At 31.3% G+C, this 18,436-nt stretch overlaps 1 protein-coding gene across 1 annotated transcript in view; it reads left to right on the top strand.

Moving 5' to 3' along the window:
* Nucleotides 1-552: 552 nt before the first annotated feature.
* Tmhs (Tetraspan membrane protein in hair cell stereocilia) overlaps nt 553-18,436 on the top strand; it is a 33,797-nt gene continuing 15,913 nt past the window's right edge. The window contains exon 1 of the mRNA XM_064065511.1: nt 553-1,054. Coding sequence (XP_063921581.1) covers nt 652-1,054 — 403 coding nt within the window. The 5' untranslated portion in view covers nt 553-651. The remainder of the gene's footprint in view (nt 1,055-18,436) is intronic.

Genomic DNA, 18,436 nt, shown 5'->3' on the forward strand with positions numbered 1-18,436 from the left:
CAAAGTAAAGGCCCAAAGTTGGCTCCTTGGGGAACACCCGACTTTAATTTAAACAAAGATAATAAAAAGCCATTGCAGTCTACTACTAAATATGACCCCATAAGTTTCAAAAGTTTACCAGAAAGACCTTACGAGTTTTCTCCTTCTAATAACTTCTTTATCAAGGAAGAAAACTAAAAGTATTATATTAAATGAGTGAAAAGTGATTTTGTTTTTAATTTAGCACGGATATAGAATATCATTTAATGATAAACATTTAAGACGAAAGCAGAGGTTTTTTATTTGCTAAAAAAGTGTTGTCTGATAAGCTGAGAAATTTAATCATGCCTTTAATTAAACGCAGAAAGTGGATCAGTTGATTGAAAACCTAGTTTTATTTCATTTAATTAGCAGAAAATCGTCCTATGTATCGTTTCTGTGTCTAAATTTAGCTCATTCTGCACGATCGGCAAATACTAATCAACATTCAGCATAGGTACATTTACCGAAGAACACTCCCCTCCCTTACTAAGCATAGTCTGTACAGGTGGGAAGACTTGGTATTCAGGTGTGTCAGGTAAAAGAAGGTGAAATCATACCTCAGTCTGTGTTTGTTGCGGAGAGTACCGCCATCTTCTCGCTATGTGTTCTCTGTGAGTGCGATCTTCGAGAATGGGCTCAAAAATCGAATATGTGGACTCGTCCCAGATTTACGCCACGAGCTACGTCCGCAACTCGAAAGCCATCGGCGTCCTTTGGGCCATCTTCACCATTTGTTACGCCATCATCGGCGTAGTGTCCTTCGTTACCCCCGAGTGGATCGGCGACACCGACAGCGAAACCCCAGGCAAATTCGGTCTGTGGTCCGTGTGCTATGCGGAAGAGACTGGTGAACAATGCAAGGGCAGACTCGATGACTTTATGAGCATTGCGAGCAGTGCTTTTCAGGCCGCCACTGTTTTTGTTGGCCTAGCGGTGGTTAGTGCCCTATTGACCATTTGTGCCATGATTCTGTTTTTCTTCTGTCATTCAACTACAGTCTTTCATGTGTGTGGATGGACACAACTAGTTTCGGGTAAGAAAATTAAGATGAAGAAAAAGTTTCGGTTCATTGTTGGATAAAACCAAACATTTTAAAATAAGTTAAGGAAATAACAACATAATAGAAAGCACAAAGAAAAATGCTCTTTGTATGCAGGGTATAAAATAGTATATTTATTTTATATGATAGGCATGTATGGTACGCTCTCTATTGTGAAAATACTGATAGTGATAGTGATGAAGATTTAATTCAAAGGTATATTGAACGACGTCCGAAAATGGAGTTAAAAATATTACAATACCTTTTGCTGTTACATGATTGTCTTATAACCACAGACTAGTTATAATGTTTACAAAATCTAAAGAGTCATAAAGAGGAACTTTTCTTTACTTTCCAGTTGATGATCAAGTATGCGTTGCCAATAGAGCATGTGATAGCAATCACTGACTTGAAAAAGTTCATGATGTAATTAATGATCAAGAATTCAGTTCAATTATAAAGATTTTTGACTGGAAAACAATATTGGTTCATACGGATATTCAGTAGAATTTTTGTGTCACGAATTTAGAATTTAAAAACTTTAAAGTATACTGTAATCCTTTACAAGTCACACTATGAAATTTCCAATGTAGATTTACATATTTGAACTGCTAGTACAAAAGAAGTAAAATGTTATCAAGTACTAGATTCTGTAAATTTCATACTGAAACAAGCTTTCACTCAACAACAGGTTTACTGGAGTTTATCTAAAGAGCTTTTTTTGTAATGAATCACTTCTCTAGAGACAGGTGAGCATTTTTAACAGTTTGATTTAGACAAGTGTTTAATTTCATGTTTTCTGGGTATCTCATGGTTCATGGAATACGAAAATGTGGGTTATTCATTTTGTCTGTCAGGTCAATTTTTTTTACAATTATTCCCCGAAACTGGAGAATCTTATATTAGACGGCGTCAGAAAAAGTAACTTTTTCTGTCGCCTTTTTTTATTATTAGCAATAGTACTTAGCCATTAATTTGGACTCCCAAATTTTATGGTTTCCAGAGTTGTTTGTTCTCAAAAAATTATAAAATAAATGTTAAAAAGTTAGTCGAAAGTTGTTTCGACAGAACTTCCCTCGCTCCTGAAATGCAATTAAACATCCATGATTTTCGAGTTGAGTGGTGCAGTGTAATACTAAAAATAACAGTATTGTATTCTCAAAATTTTCTGGGAAAATAGAGTAAGCAGATCCTGATTTAATCAATAAAATAAAGTGACACATTCATTAATTTTTTTTGAGCCACCTGTTTAAGCAAATCTAAAAAATTATCATAAGTAAAAACTTCAATTCGGCAAAATTTTGAGTTGACCTTTTCAATTTTTTGGGGGGAATAAACAGATATATTTTGATTAACAATTTACTATGCTTACAATCACTTTAAACCGTCTGCAAGATTTCAAAGTATTCAGTTTTTGCAATTCTTGATTTAATCAATAAAATAAATTGACTTAGTCATATTTTTTTTGAGACACCCTGTATAACAAATCTAAAAAATAGTATTGTGTACAGTGATAAATCACAAGTATAGATTCATCATATTTTGTATCTTTGAGATCTAAGGATTTATTCAGCAATATTTTGAGGTGACGTTATCAATTTTTTAGGGGGGATGAGCAACTACATTTTGAATAAAAATTTACCATGCTTATGATAACTTTAAAACGTCTCCATGATTTCAAAGCATTCGGTTTTGCAGTTCCTGATTAAATCAATAAAATAAATTCACGCATTAATAATAATAACGATAATAGGACTTTATTAAATAATAATAGGCGAAGTCTAGCCATAGGCTATTCCACTTAACCTTAGATTTACAAGGAAATAAAATTAACTAAACAGTTTATACATAAAAACGGAATAAATATCTACACAGGAGTCAGCTAGGTAATGATCAAATTAAACAGTTTAAACTAATTAAATGTAAATTAAATAATCCATAATTAGAAACTAAATTTATACAAATAATAACAATAATAATAACAAAAAGTTAGCAAGGAGCAATAGAACCACAATAATGAACTTAAACCTAAGTGTTAATCAAGCACATTTTTATTTTTTTCCTAAAACAATTGCTGGAGGAACTCGAATTAAAGTCTAATAAAAATTTATTGTAAACTTTGATAATATTATACGTGAAAGATCTCAGAAAGATAGATGTGTAATGCTTTGGCATTGACAGTTCTTTAAGATTCCTTAATGACAGATTTGAGTTTAACATACTTTTCCTTGTATAAAATTTACGACGCAAGTACGGCGGAGATGCAGAGAAAAATAACTTGAAAGCAAAGATAGATAGGTGATACTGAAACAATTTGTCAATTTTCATTAATTTTTTTGAGTCACCCTGTATAAGCAAATTCAATGAAATGATAAATTATTTTAAATAGGATTTATTCGGCAAAATTTTGAGTTGAGGTCACCAATTTTTTGGAGGGGATAAGCAAATATTTTTTTCCTAAAATCTGGACTATGTTATTTTATACAGATTAAAACCCATTTACTATGTACAATTTTGAAATGACGTCATCACATTGTTGGTTGGGACGACTAGACAAATTTTGGTCATCGCTTTACCATCTACATGATATGCCTAATATAAATAATAGATATTTATTTTATTAGGAGTTTAAGTGATACTTTATGTGTCGAGTATGGACGATTAAACGCCGAGCGATAGCGAGGCGAATTAAGTCCATACGAGTCACATGAAGTCACTTAAACTCCGAATGAACTACAATATTTTATTTTCAAACGATTAATCTTCTTTTGAAATGATTATTTCCTATCTTCTTGCTTCATTAAGGAATTGCCTTGATTTCACTTACCATAGTTACTATGGTTGTCAACCACTATGAGTTGGAGTATAAGTAGTACTTATGCGCCGCTCAAACACGGTGTCATAGAAATGACACTTAAACCCCGGTAAGAGGGTGATATAAGTGTCAGTTATATGACGTTTGAAAATAAAAAATTTCACAACAATGGGCATAGTACTTTTGGAGATTATGTGTCTAATAAAAATTCGAGACGGCAGACAGACGGACAGACAAACAGACGGAAACTGAAGACCTATTTCTTCGTACTGTTGCTTACGCTCAGGAAGTAAAGATAAAAAACATATAACCTGTGACATTTATATTTGTGTTTACAGCTGTCTATACGGGAAATAACGTTTAACGTGTGAACCGATTTTTTCATCGACCATTTCACAGACAGGTTTATTCAATTTCCCTGAAATTCTGGAATCATAGTAGCATGATGTTTTATGTTATCTTATACCACGTGAAAAAAAAATTTTCACATATGAGTAGACTATGCTAATACGTCTGAGATTGTTCTATTTTCAATATGCACTAACCCAAGATCTGTCACATCTTCAATATACTGATTCTGATTCCTTTGGGCCCCTTTTTTGGATCGTGTCGTATCTATTTACCAAAACTGATACATTCATATCAAGAAGGTAAGAGTTTTTTTATTTCGAACGTATACTTAGTGGACATTATATCATTCATATTCTGAAAGTTTATTTTTAATCATTAGTCGTGGTACTTTTTAATTGAATATGAACAATTAATTGTTCTGTTTGGAAGATACAGGGCGATAAAAGAAGAAGATAAGAAAACAATGCTTTGTTAATTCAAATTATATTAAAATATTCTTATTAATCCACAAAAACTGCTGAAAATGACTAACACCAGCTAGAATGCAGGCATCTAATCTTTCCGTCATTAATTGACAAAGAAAAAAATCTTAAAATAATCCAAGAAATAACCCCCTGAATTTTTGCGGCATCTTTAATAAACACCCTGTATACGGTGTAGCGTAGTAAAGTTTGTCCAGCATTATAAGAATTTTATGGACTCCAACGTTAATTCGTTTTACAGCCCAGGCGTCAATTCTATTGTACAGGTAAAGAGCCTGTCAGGGGAAAGCCGATGTTTTCTGTACCTGAGTTCGCCCGGCTCTTCAGCTGTACAATACAATTGACAACAGGGCTGTAAAACGAATTAACTTTGGGAGTCCATAAAATTCTAATAATTCTAGACAAACTTTAACTAGTATTGCATACCATGGCAAGACAACAAAGTGAATAACAGTATACCTAAACACAGACTTCTAAAAAGTTGTTAGAAAACAATTTTGCGATAATAATTTTCTCATATTTTGCTTTACAACGAAACTTTTTTCCAAATGTGAGAAAACGATAATTTACCAGAAATAAAATTTAAACTTAGAGAAAGCTGTGATTTTCGAAACATTCATATAACTACTATTCCTGCTGGTAATGACTTTATAAATCGTGGTTTTTCCACGGCATCTGTTCGTTCTTTTACCTACAATTTCTTGTGTTGTCAGAGTTGACTCATAAATTTAGTTTTTTGTTTTATTGTTCTATAGAAACTTGTAATGTAAATATAATAAAAAATTGAAAAACTACAACCAGCTTTCTTGTGCAGTTGTCAGCATAAAATAAAACAGTAAAAATTATAAAAATTAAAGTGTGTTATCAACTCAGGTGTATTTGCTTATATCCTAACGTTTCTGATGAAATTATGATATACAAATAATTTTTCAGTTTACAATTGTCAAAAAACAACGATGGTGAATAAACATGACTTAGACGAAATAAGCTGACAACCAAATTTAATTTTGATGTAAGACAACATGGTTTTGCGCCTGAAGCGCTGCGGCACCGATATAGAAAGAGTGACCCCTGAGTTGCACCCTGCGACGCGCTGCTCCCGTCCTCCGAGCCGATCTTGGTGTCCTTCCGCACTGCTTCAGGAAATATTCGACACTACTGTAATTTGGATAGCTAATTAGTCCCTGATAAATATTATGTAAATTTTCCAACATCTTATTAGTCAAACATACATAAAACAAACTATGGTTTAACATTAAAGTTTTGATTATGATCTTTAAATAAGGTAAGTCCTTTTTACATGAATAAAATGTTTGTTTGTTAACTATTAATTTTTGTTGTCTTCTGTTTAATTAATTAATATATACGTGACAGATTATTAGTACTTATACATTATTGATCTCTGATTAGGTAATAATTTTTGTTTGCAAAAAATATATGGTAGTTAACAAACTCTCATTTCATTTTTGAATTCATCAAATGTAAGAATTGCAACACACGTTTTATAATGGATCGTTCTTGTATTCGAGAAAGATAGGAACTAGCAATAAAACTCCAAACATAATTAACTATCATAAGTTAGAATTTAAATGTTAAGTCACAGTAGGCTTTGTGATTAAACAATAATTATATATATTTAATGCATAAAAAGGTGTTTTTTTTTTAATTCAGTGCTCCATCAAGAGCTAATATTTGAATAAAGTTTGAGCAATATACCACGAATCACTTAAACGGTATTTAAAAAGACACTGGGACACAATACAGTAAAATACGGTACATTGTGTGTTGTCAGAATTAATCCATTTTAAGTACGCAAATTTAGTGTATAATTCATAAACATACATATATATCGAAATGTGTTGTTAGAAGGCGTAAAATATAGACATTATTTCATTAAGTTAATAAACACGAATCACCTTTCACTATCACCCAGTGGGAAGTCCGCATATTATTTATTGAACACCTTACAAATTCGTGGGAGATTTTTCTAAAATAGCCAGGTTATAGTTTAATTTAAAACATTCAATACTTGACTTTTTATACTTTTTACTTATTGAGCAAAATACTGTAGTAGGTTCCATTTGACAAATGGGAAAATTCAGGTTTTCTCGACGTTTCATGACCCCTATGTAGTATGAAAAACATATCCCGAGTTTCCGTCTGTCTGTCGCCTGTCTGTCCGTCTGCCTGTAACCCTTGGCGATTCGATACATCTACACAGAAACTGGTCATAAAATATATATCTGTAAAAATAATGAAATCATTTCAAACATTTTAGAAGGACCACTTATAATTTGAATTTTTCTCTGATTTCTTTACTTTTGATGTTATAACGTCATCTTCTTCAGATATATTTTATTTATTACAAATGTAAACAATTTGAACTAACCATTTCAGAACTATAACATCCATAAGCTAAGGAAGTATAGTAATCGAGTCCATCGGCCGAATTGCCACTTTCATATTTTCTCGACGTGTCTTGACCTCTAGACTACGAAAAAAGTAGTCTCCCGTTTCCGTCTACCTGTCTGTTTGTCTGTCTGGTGTCTGTATCCATTTTTATTATACAAGTAATCTCCAAAACTACTGGACCGATTGTTGTCAAATTTTGAATATATATTAGGAATACCACGTAGATGGTTAAATGCTAACTAAAATTTGGCTAATCATCCCCACCACCAATGGGATGACGTCATCTCCAACATTTATAATAAAAAGTTTTTTGAAATTCTATAAAATAAGATACTCCTGCACTTGTCATGTGTGAACTCGTGTTAAATTTTCAATCCTATCCAAAATGTACAAAATATGATGAGTCTACTTATGATTTATCATTGCATTAAAAATTTTTAAATTTCTTATACAGGTCACTCGGAAAAGTTAATGGAAGAGTTAATTTATTTTATTGATTAAATCAGGAACGGCTCACTCCGTTTTCCCGAAAATTTGGGAGTACAATACTGTTATCATTAATATTAGACCGCACCTATCCAAAAAAAAATGTCTTTGTAAGAAAAATGTTGTGGACGTCATCACAGGGCGAGGGAAGTTCTGTTAAAATAACCTTCGACCAATTTTTACAATAACAAAATAACCAAACGTAGTTGATAAATTTTATGAAGAAAACTTAATTAAATATTTATTTCATCATTTAAGGTTTTAAACTGCATTTGTTGTGTTTCAACTTCTGTTTTAATTAGTGTGCTAACTGCAACAATCTAATTTGATGCATTTCATGACTTTAGAGATTGTTGAAATGTATGTGGTTTCCTCAGTTTGAAATAGGTAACTAATATTTTTTATCTACAAATTTCAAAAACTACTTACATACTGTCTGTGAAACACTAAGATTAATACAAAATGAATTTTAAAAAGCAAATGGTTCGAAACCATTTTTTACTGTAATAAGCTGATGCTTATGAATTTAAAATTTTTAATATACTTAAAGCTTTTTCTGAATTTGTACATATAAAAAAATGCATTAAATTAACAAAAGGTTTATATTTGTTTAATAAATATGTGCAGTATGTCAGCTAAAAATCCGGACAAAATGTTAAATCTAATCTTACATTAATTGGAACATACGAGTACAATACAAATTTTGAATGACAAACATATTGTACAAGAACACCATAGTAAATTTCGTATAAATATTTGACGTCAATCGTTCAAAGTGTTCGTTCATTTTAAATCTTACAAAGTTTCAATTTGATTTTTTTGTAATTCTTTTAACTTTTCTGATTACTAACCACTTTCAGTCTTTATATAGGTACTTTTTGTATCAGTTGAAAGATAATCAATTGGTCTCAAATGAAGTGCATTTGGATCGTTTTCTTGTCGCGGAATGCATTGTTTTTTGTATTAATAGCTTTTGTATCCATCATAATATGATGTTGCCATGTCGGACCAACAGATATAAAAAAATATAGTTCACGTTATTATGGTATTTTTGTAAAAATAACCTTTTCTTATGCATTCTTCTACGCCTCTGTTCAGCGTTTAACGACCGTCAAGCATCAATTGGGGGTCTGTAATTTCATGTTTAATTACCGTTTTAACCTCGAACTTGCAACATTTTATTAATCTACAAAAATGGCATGTTTATTATCTCGATACCTCTTTGAATGCCGAATTTTTTTTCTTTGAAAGTTGGATACAGTCGACAGTATTGTATTGTGATTATTATAATTTTCCCTAAAAAGAAACAGGGTGTATGCTTTATGTAAATTTTCAAAGCATGTTTCAATGTTTCAAAAATGTGAGTATCAAGTTAAAAAAAGGAAGATTTTGATAATAATCTATTTCCGGTTTCCATTTTGTCATTTAATGTACAATTGCAGAATTACCTAATGTTCATTTGTAGAACAATATTTGTGAGATCTGCAATCACTGTTTGTAAATACTTAAATTAATACCATTTTAGAGATTAATTTGCACAATTACTTTTGTCATTTTCAATTTTTAGGTAAATATTTACCAAAAAATATATCGGTCAGGCTTATCAGTAACACTTGAGTCTTGATAAAATCTTTCTCTCTTAAATGCCAAAATGTTATTGTTTTTTTGTAAAGTAACTAAGTTATCTGAAGATCGTCATTCGATAGTGGGTCAGTTAACATGCTGATGTTTCAAACTTTTCCCCCCTATGAAGACAAGACTTGATTTATCACTCCTTTCAAATATCCACATTTACATCACTTCCAAACGTTCTGGTAAATACCAATTTATTATTCTTCCTTTTTTTTGTCGACAAAGTCGATTATTTAAACAGCAATTCTTGTTCATGCTGTAATTGAGGAAACAGAAGTATTGCGGTTTTTAAATAAAGACTATGAAATAAATTAACTGGAACAAAATGTTTTGCTCTATTAATTTCATAATCCTAATCATAAAGAGAAAAATATGCGATTACTTGTCGATGAAAGTAATATTTTGTTTCAGCGGAAACAGCTGCACCAACTTCTCTTATAAATCAGTCATTGAAAAACTGTTACAGAATCAATATGTTTGAATTATTGCTGTCATAAAAATTCACATTAACGCCAGCTGATACATTTATTTGCTGCTTCTGAATACGGTAAGCTGGTGACAACAGATCAGCATATATCATCGTTTAGAAAAACATCCTTGTTAGAAGAATTTTCTTCAAGATCATGAACTAAAAATTTGTGTTGGCAATTCTGAATCATTGGCATCCATGCTAGTACATCAGTTCGCAAGATATGCCATCATAAAATTTTAAATAGGTTGCCAACCTGACAAAAAAATCATAAACAATAATAGCCACTCGATATAAAAGTATCCATCATCTGAGTAGCTGTACGAAATTCTTTGAAAATATTCTGCTTTTTTTCATTAATAAAACAAACCATGAAATTTATGCATTTGGTTGATGTTACATTTAAATATCAGGTTTATAGAGCAAAACGCTTATTTTAATTAGTTGAGGTAGTTTGTCTGTCAAGATGAGAAAAGTGATGAAAGATTCAAAGTAATTAAATTTGATATTATTCTTTTCGTAATTAATTTATTATCTATGGATATCGAGTATTTATAGATCGGGTGTTTTACTGAAGCCAATATTTTTTTTGATTTGAAAATTCGTAAGCAAAAATTTGTGATCAAATATTGAGTGAAATATTTACGATTCTTGAAAATATTTTGAAATTTTGTTGAGTGTGTTGCAAAATATGCATAACCTCGTGGAAATTAGTTTTGGTTATATGATTCTTGTGTGAATAATAAAGATATCTGATTTTACGAAATTTCTGCACTTTTTAGATTTGAACAAATTGTATTAGGAGTATTTAAGAGAAGACATTATTTCGGAATTAATAACCTGAGAAAATTTATTTTTCTAGCCATAAATATCGCATTTAATGCGAAACTTTCTATACTGATTGCTGTAAAGATTTAGGATAATTTTGTTGATTAAAATGAAAGCTAGTAGTGTCTTGCAAAATTTGCAATTGCATTTGTCTGTTAAATTTGATATAAATTCTATAAAAAGAAACTGCAGCAATCATGTGCAAGCTGAGTTAAAAGCACCCATAAAGCAAGTGGACTCGAGAAGTTCTACTGAAACGTTGGAAGACAAAACCATAACTAAATTGCTCAAAAACCACCAATTTTGCTCGCATAACAAACCCGGACGGGTTTAGATACATTTTTGTCTAGCGCTTCTATGAAGTAAACTCGATGTAATAACTTTATTCCTGGGGCTCTTGATCATCTATTCGTAGTTCTCTCTCTCTCTTGTTTTGTCGCACAATTTTAATTTTTTTTTTCCAAAAAACTATATATGCAAGTTTAAACATATAATTCCATTAATAGCCCAAGTACGGACCGACAATATTTTGCATATTTTAAACAGGATTTATTTAGTACAATTTGAAACGACGTCATCCAGTTTTTGGGGGAATTAGCGGATAAATTTTGACAAGCGATAACTTTAAAATTTTTACAATATTTCAAAGCAGTTAGTTTTATATTTTCTGGAACAAATTTTCTTCTACAATTTTGAATTTTTTTTTGACGGATAAATAAAGCATAAGTATTGAAGTATATTATCTTATAAAATTTAAATTGGATCTACTTAACAAAATTTTGAGAAACATCAAATGAGTGGTGAGGATGAACAAACGAATTTCGTTGGCGTTTAATCATCTACAGCACTGTTTTTAAGTACTTTCAAAATTCAGCAATTGCTCCAGTAGTTGCGGAGATAAGGTACATACGTGTCGAATAAAATCGTGGCAGACCCACGTTTTCGGACAGTAGTACAATGATAAGAAATATTTATGGCTCACACCAGTTCACCCGAATTTGTAGGAGAACATTTAGAAGGTAGTTGTACTTATAAAAATCATTTTTGTTCGTGAGTAACGATGGTCCCTGTCCGGACCTGGACCTGGATTATCTTCTTTCTAACAACTGGGAATTATTGATACGCGACAAGTTGTAAATATCTCTTGATATTGTATTACTGTCCGTCTTGTTATTGCCAATAAAATTTTATAGGGTAGAATGAAATTTCCAAAACTATACAAACCATGAACCATCGACAAAATTTTAATTTTATATTTATGCAGCAAAAGCATAAAATATTAAAACTAAATTTCTTCTAGATGGATCAATGTATGATATATATGTTATCTGCGTGTACTTTGAAAATTTTAACGTCCACAAAATGTATTTTTCAAACATTTAGTGTTAATAGTGGGTTATACGCCTATAATGTGTTTTTCTTTTGTTCAGTAAGAACAAATACAATTTGGTTCTTAAAAAAACGGGAGAAATGACGTGAATGTTTTGTTCCCATTGATTTTTATTAACCTATGAGGACCTGGTTTGCTCATCTCGTCCCGTTTTTTTTTAAACCAATTGTATTGGCTTTTACTAAACAAAAGAAAAACAGCCTAATTTGCGTTAACGCCTGTCGCTACGTTTTCTGCATGGAAATTTCTCTACAGTTTCAGAATATAATATGTCAGTTATTAACAGATTTATGGTTGTGAAATTATACATATAAGTTGTCCATAATTCTCTTTATAGTATAACGCAAGGGCAGTTTTGTTAAAAACAGTTTGTGATCATATTTTTTTTATTTTAGTGAAACTTTTCCATAACATATTTTTTTAAAAATCAATATCTCAATTATTTAAGAAAATTTCAGAACACGGTTTTCAACACTGTTTTCAGCTAACAAAACTCCAGAAATCGCACCAGATATATCGTCAACTTTGTTTAACAGAAACGATACAGTAAAAAAAGCTTGTGTCGTAGAGGCTGCTAAACGTTTATTTTTACTATATAGGTACAGTATGTTCCCGGATAGAGTTCACAAGAGGAAAAAAAACTGTATTTTCTATTTTACAAAAAAAAATGACATAGGAATAACAATCCTAGTCTGTACTCTTAAAATTATTTTTTTCATATTTCTAAGTTCTTCGTTACTTTTAGTTTTTTTCGATTTTAAGGGCACAGCCTGATAATATTAAAATTTTAATTGCAGATTTATTGGTTTTGAATTAAGCAAAAAATGTTGTTCCTATGTCATTTTTTTTGTAAAATAGAAAATACATACTGCTTTTATTGGTGTTATACATATTACAAATTTCTAAATTAATGTGACTTTGAGATTATCCTATTTTTTTTCGTAAAGATTTCTGTGATAGATACTCTCTGATGTGCCAATAGCATCAAATCATGTCTTAGCAGACTATAAAATTATTTAAATATTTCAGAGCAATTTTTTAATACATCTTCTTTTCTGAAAAAATTACAAAAAAGCTAATTGATAGTCAAAATGCAGCACGATGTCATATGCAGCATGTTTTTTTTATAGAAACGGATTATAGGTAAATGAATTATGTCAAATTGTGTCAACAGATTTTTACTTCCTGAGCGTAAACTAAGGAAGTATTGTAATCGAGTCCATTGGACGACGAGCTGCTTTCATATTTTCTCGATGGGTCATGACCTCTAGAGTACGAAAAAATGGGTCTTCCCTTTCTGTCTGTCTGTCTGTCTGTCTGTTTGTCTGTCTGTCTGCTGTCTATAACGATTTACGTTAGACAGATAATCTCCGAAACTACGGGACCGATTTTTGCCAAATTATATGTATATATAAAATTTTACATAATATATTATATGTAATATCATGCAGATGGTAAAACGCACACCAAACCTTGTCTAATCATCCCCACAATCATCTCAATATTGTACATACACGTGTAGTTTATGAATCCGTATTGAATTTTTACCCGAAACATCCAGATTTTTGGAAACAGAAATCAAATTTACATAACATTTAAATTTACATGCAATTTAATTTTGAATCTGCAAAACCAAATGTTTTGCAACCTTACAGATGTTTTAAAGTTATCACAAGCATGGTAATTTTTTTATCAATATATATTTGCTTATCCCCCAAAAAATTAATGACGTCACCTCAATAAATCCTATCCAAAATGTGCAAAATATTATGCGTTTATACTTGTGATTTATCATGACATTCATATTTTTTAGATTTGGTTATACAGGATGACTCAAAAAAATTAATAAATTTTTAACAATTAAACAATTTATTTTATTTATTAAATCAGAAGCTGCAAAAACGAATGTTCTGAAATGTTGCAGACGTTTTGAAGTTATTGTAGGCATAGTAAATTTTTAATCAATATATATCTCTTTATCCCTCCAAAAAATTTATGACGTCATGTCCAAATTTTGCCGAATAAATCCCATCTATAGTGTGCAAAATATGATAAGTTTATATGTCATTGCATTCATAGTTTTTAGATTTGCTTATGCAGGTGGCCTCAAAAAAATTAATGAATGAATCAGTTTATTTTATTGATCAAATCAAGAACGGACTACTCCATTTGCCCGAAAATTTGGGAAAACAATACTGTTATTATTAGTATACTCCCTACAAAAATTATCGCACCACCCTCAAAATTTTGTATATTTTGAATTTAAATATACTAAAGAAACATATCGGTCGAAATCACATTAAGTATTGTCATTATTTGGCACTGCCTTGCATATTTTATCGCTAAAATGCATATGGCAGCTACATGTAGTCCGATGCACCAGAACTGGAAGTGGTTCGATAATTTTTGTGGGAAGTACATTCCAAGTTGATATACGTGTACTTTAAAAAATGTTGATGATGTCATCACAAAAATCTTGTAAAGTAAAAACTCATTTGAAACATACAGTATGCTCATTTACATTTACTTTAACATTAGAACATTACATATTTAATTTACATATGTTCATTACTTCCCGAGTGTAAGCTTTTATATTTTGTCGACGTTTCATGACCCCTACAGTACGAAAAAAGTAATCTCCCGTTTCCGTCTGTCTGTCTGTCTGTATCTCCGAAACTGCTGGACCGATTGTTGTTAAATTTTGTATGTTTGTTAGAAATATCATGTAGATGGTTAAATGCTAGCCAAAATTTGGCTAATCATCCCCACCCTTTTTTTTTCTTAGAGGGTATATCATTTGCCAAAATAAATCTTATCTTAACAAGTACTAACTCGCCCACCCGCCCTCTATTTTGTTAGAGGGTATGTCGTTTGGCACAATCAGTCTTATCTCAGTAAGTGCTAGCCCCTCCCACCCACTCTTCATTTTCTTAGAGGGTATGTCATTTACCAAAATCAATCTTATCTTAGCAGGTCCTAGTCCCGTCTACACACGGTGTTCTCATTCTAACGATTGTATTTCTCTTCAATGAACCAATTGTGAGATCCACCTTACATTCTGACTAGATCCAAGGAATCATTGAAATGGAGATGGGGTGGGTGGGCGGGGTGAATTATATATTCTTTTGTAAAGTGGGAATGCGAACTAATAGAACGTAAGCTGCTAAAAAAAGCGTTAATCGTATGTATTTTTTTGTTATACTACTTATTTGACATAAGATTTATTTCTTATTTCTGAAGAAGAAAAATGAGAGAACGGATGGGTGGGCGGGGCTAAGTTTAACTTTTTCCTGCAGACTCTTTTATAAGCAACCAATGGTACTTTCTGTCAAAACAACTTTCAACCAGTTTTTTTAATTTATAGGGATTCTCATAATAAATAAAACCCGCAAAATCAAATTTTATAATTTTTCAAAAATGGTGGATTGTTTCATTGTACTTCAAGAGCGAGGGAAGTTCTGTCGAAACAACTTTCGACCAATTTTTTCCTTTAATTTCACCCGCCTTTTACTGATTAAAAACTAATCAATATTATACACTCACTCGCACGAAAAACGGGCCCCCCTTATTTTTATTTTTTTAAGATCCGAAAATGTGCAAAATTTCGGTTGCAATACTTTGATGTTGTTATGCAACGTTTATTGTAATACTTTTATCCAAAAAGAACTAAGAACTATGTTATTTTAATAGAAAATGATAAAAATTCAATAATCAAACAAAGCTGAAAAACGAAATTAAAGTTTACAAAAAAACAAAATCAATTATCATTGACATATTGTTGAAGGACGTCAGGTATTGCCCCCACGGACCTGTAAGACTGCTGCCATTCTCCAAGGCATCCCGTGAAATAAACTGTTTATGTAGTAAACACGTCGAACCACTGTACTCAGAAAAATATTAGCTGACCCGTTTTTCATGCCGATGAGTGTAGTTTATACTAGATTTTACATGAAATAATATATATGTAAGTATATTTAGATACTCGGTGAAATACTTTAACAAAATATTGGTTTTGCTCTTTATCAGAAAAAAAAGCTGGTAGAACTTAACCTATTTAAACTAGGAAAACACTCTTACATTTTCGGATTATTTGATTCATCTTTTATGATTCAGGTAACTAAATTAATTTGTATTTGCGGCATTATTTTAAACTACATTTTTGCTTTGAATGATTGTTTTCATAATCCTGCGTTCAGTAAAACGGTCCAATAAAAATACTCAATTAGTACCTGCATCCTTATCCGTAACATTATAATGAATTTCTATAAACTTTCTCCGTTAATTTCTTTATCACACTTTACTTATTGTTGTAAGTGACACTATGACCTTAAGTTAATTTTAGCTAATTAAATTAATCAACGAGGCGCAAAATCAGATACAGGAAATTTAATTACCTGGTTTACGACATCTGGGAAAGACTTTTGACTTCTCCATATCTGCTTAGGTGGGCGGCTTGTATTTATAAAAGCACATACTTTTAGTAACTGACTAATAAGTAAATAATTTGAAAGCAAAATTTTCAATCTCGTACTTCAGTGATACGAAATAATCATTTTGTTTCTCATTGTTTCCTCATGGCTTCACACAGATTTGTCACGTTTACTGAGTGGAAAGTAAATGTAATACTAGGTTAACCAACTGTCGTAAGTCTATTAGCGAAATAAACTCTCTCAAACATATACACCGAGTGTTTTAAAGTGACATGCTCATCAATCCTCTACACTTACAGTTTTAAATCATGTAAGAAAGTTACAACTCGTTGAACAATACTTATTGTTCCCGAGTTGTTCCCATACTTGGGCAAACAGTTATGCCAATATAAGAATAAATTTTATTGTTTATTCTGTTACGTGTAGATGTTACATAATTGTTTTATTCTCACTGCATATCAAACGTCTTATTAAATAAATAAGTAGGAATCCTTGCAGTTTAATCTTTTTGGTGACTGAACACCACAATCAGCTGGGACACGGCAATTAACAATTTCACCTATTGGCCTACATACTGGCCATAGGTTACAAGTTAAGTAGGTTTAATCCCACAAAAAGTAATATTAAAATAAGTGAAAACGATGCCGCAACCTACATGTGAATCTAAGACCTTGCATGATACTTAGATTTTTATCAAACTGTTATAGTAAAAGTTACGGTAAAAGTGGTGTTTTATATAGCTTCAACCAAGAATATGCGAGATGTGGTGCTTTATAACGATTTAAATTAAGTGGTACGGACACTGTAAAGCAATTATTACGAAAATTGTATTCACTACGTTCAATAAGGAAGACAAAACTTGCTGGTGTGTGACATTTTGACGTCTTTATATTGCACGTGTAGCAAATCACTTTATTACTTACTTGCATTTTAATTCGGTGTGTTGGAGTAGTGATTAATGTATTACTGTTACTTAATAGTTCATTGAATCTATTTACATAATATAAACAAATGTCTATTTCAGGTTTAATTTTATCGCTGCCATAAAGCATAATTATCCAGCTCCATCGCTTATTTGTACCGAATTATATCGCGGCAGTAACATGGAAGTCTCCATACTGAATTAATCTAAAATTGAATCTTCCTAGATTAGTAAAATCTATCGAGAGAATATATTCATTTGCACATATAAGAATGTGTGTAAATTATCTAACATTAATGAGTTGTTTACCTTATTATAGTGTTATTCTCACACTATTTCACTGTTGGAGAAATTGAAATGGGGACTGTTTTGAATTTCTGTTACGATTTCAAAGCTTCAGGCTTCACACATGCGTTGAACGCGAAAAAAAGAAGTATTAAACTCATTTCAGATAGCACTTTTTTAATACTCTCAAAAAACAACTTTTACATGTCGGCACCGGTTTGTTTGAATATGTTTTTTTAATTTGGTCTTATTTTAACCTTGTTGTTACAAATACATATATTTATATGTAGATTTCAGATGACATATCCTGTGATAATTACATTACTAAACTACTTTTTCATGTACCCCCTTTAAAACCATAAGGAAATTATTTATTGCAGAGTTATAATTCGTATTTTACTTGAAAAGCTACAATTCATATGCATATGTAGTTTTTCAAAGATTCAATAAAAAACGTATCACGGGTAAATCGACATAACTTGGTTTTTTCAAATTATTTATTAAAATCAAGCTATACCAATGATTTTGTATATAATTTTTGGCGAAATTTCTTTAGAATGCTCGAGTCATTTGCTCATGTATTACTGAAGTTGTCAAACAATCTTAAAAAAAAAACTTCACATGGCTCAACATCTCTTCCCCCAAGACTTTGAAGTCCGTATTCGTTACTACCACTGGTTCCTTGACAATTTAAATGCACCTCATTAAACTCGGTGTTTGGGTTGCCATCTCTAGGAGAAGGACAATTGGACTTATCTTCTTTAATGAAACGATAAATTCCGCCCAATATAGAAAACTAATTTTAGACAATTTTATAAATCAACTGGACGAAGAAGAACGAGAAAATTGTTCTATTCAACAAGACGGTGCGACT

Source organism: Zophobas morio, unplaced genomic scaffold (genome assembly GCF_036711695.1).
Source record: "Zophobas morio isolate AGI-343-1 ecotype UQ-CSIRO unplaced genomic scaffold, CSIRO_AGI_Zmor_V1 ptg000026l, whole genome shotgun sequence".
In the NCBI taxonomy this organism is placed as follows: domain Eukaryota; kingdom Metazoa; phylum Arthropoda; class Insecta; order Coleoptera; family Tenebrionidae; genus Zophobas; species Zophobas morio.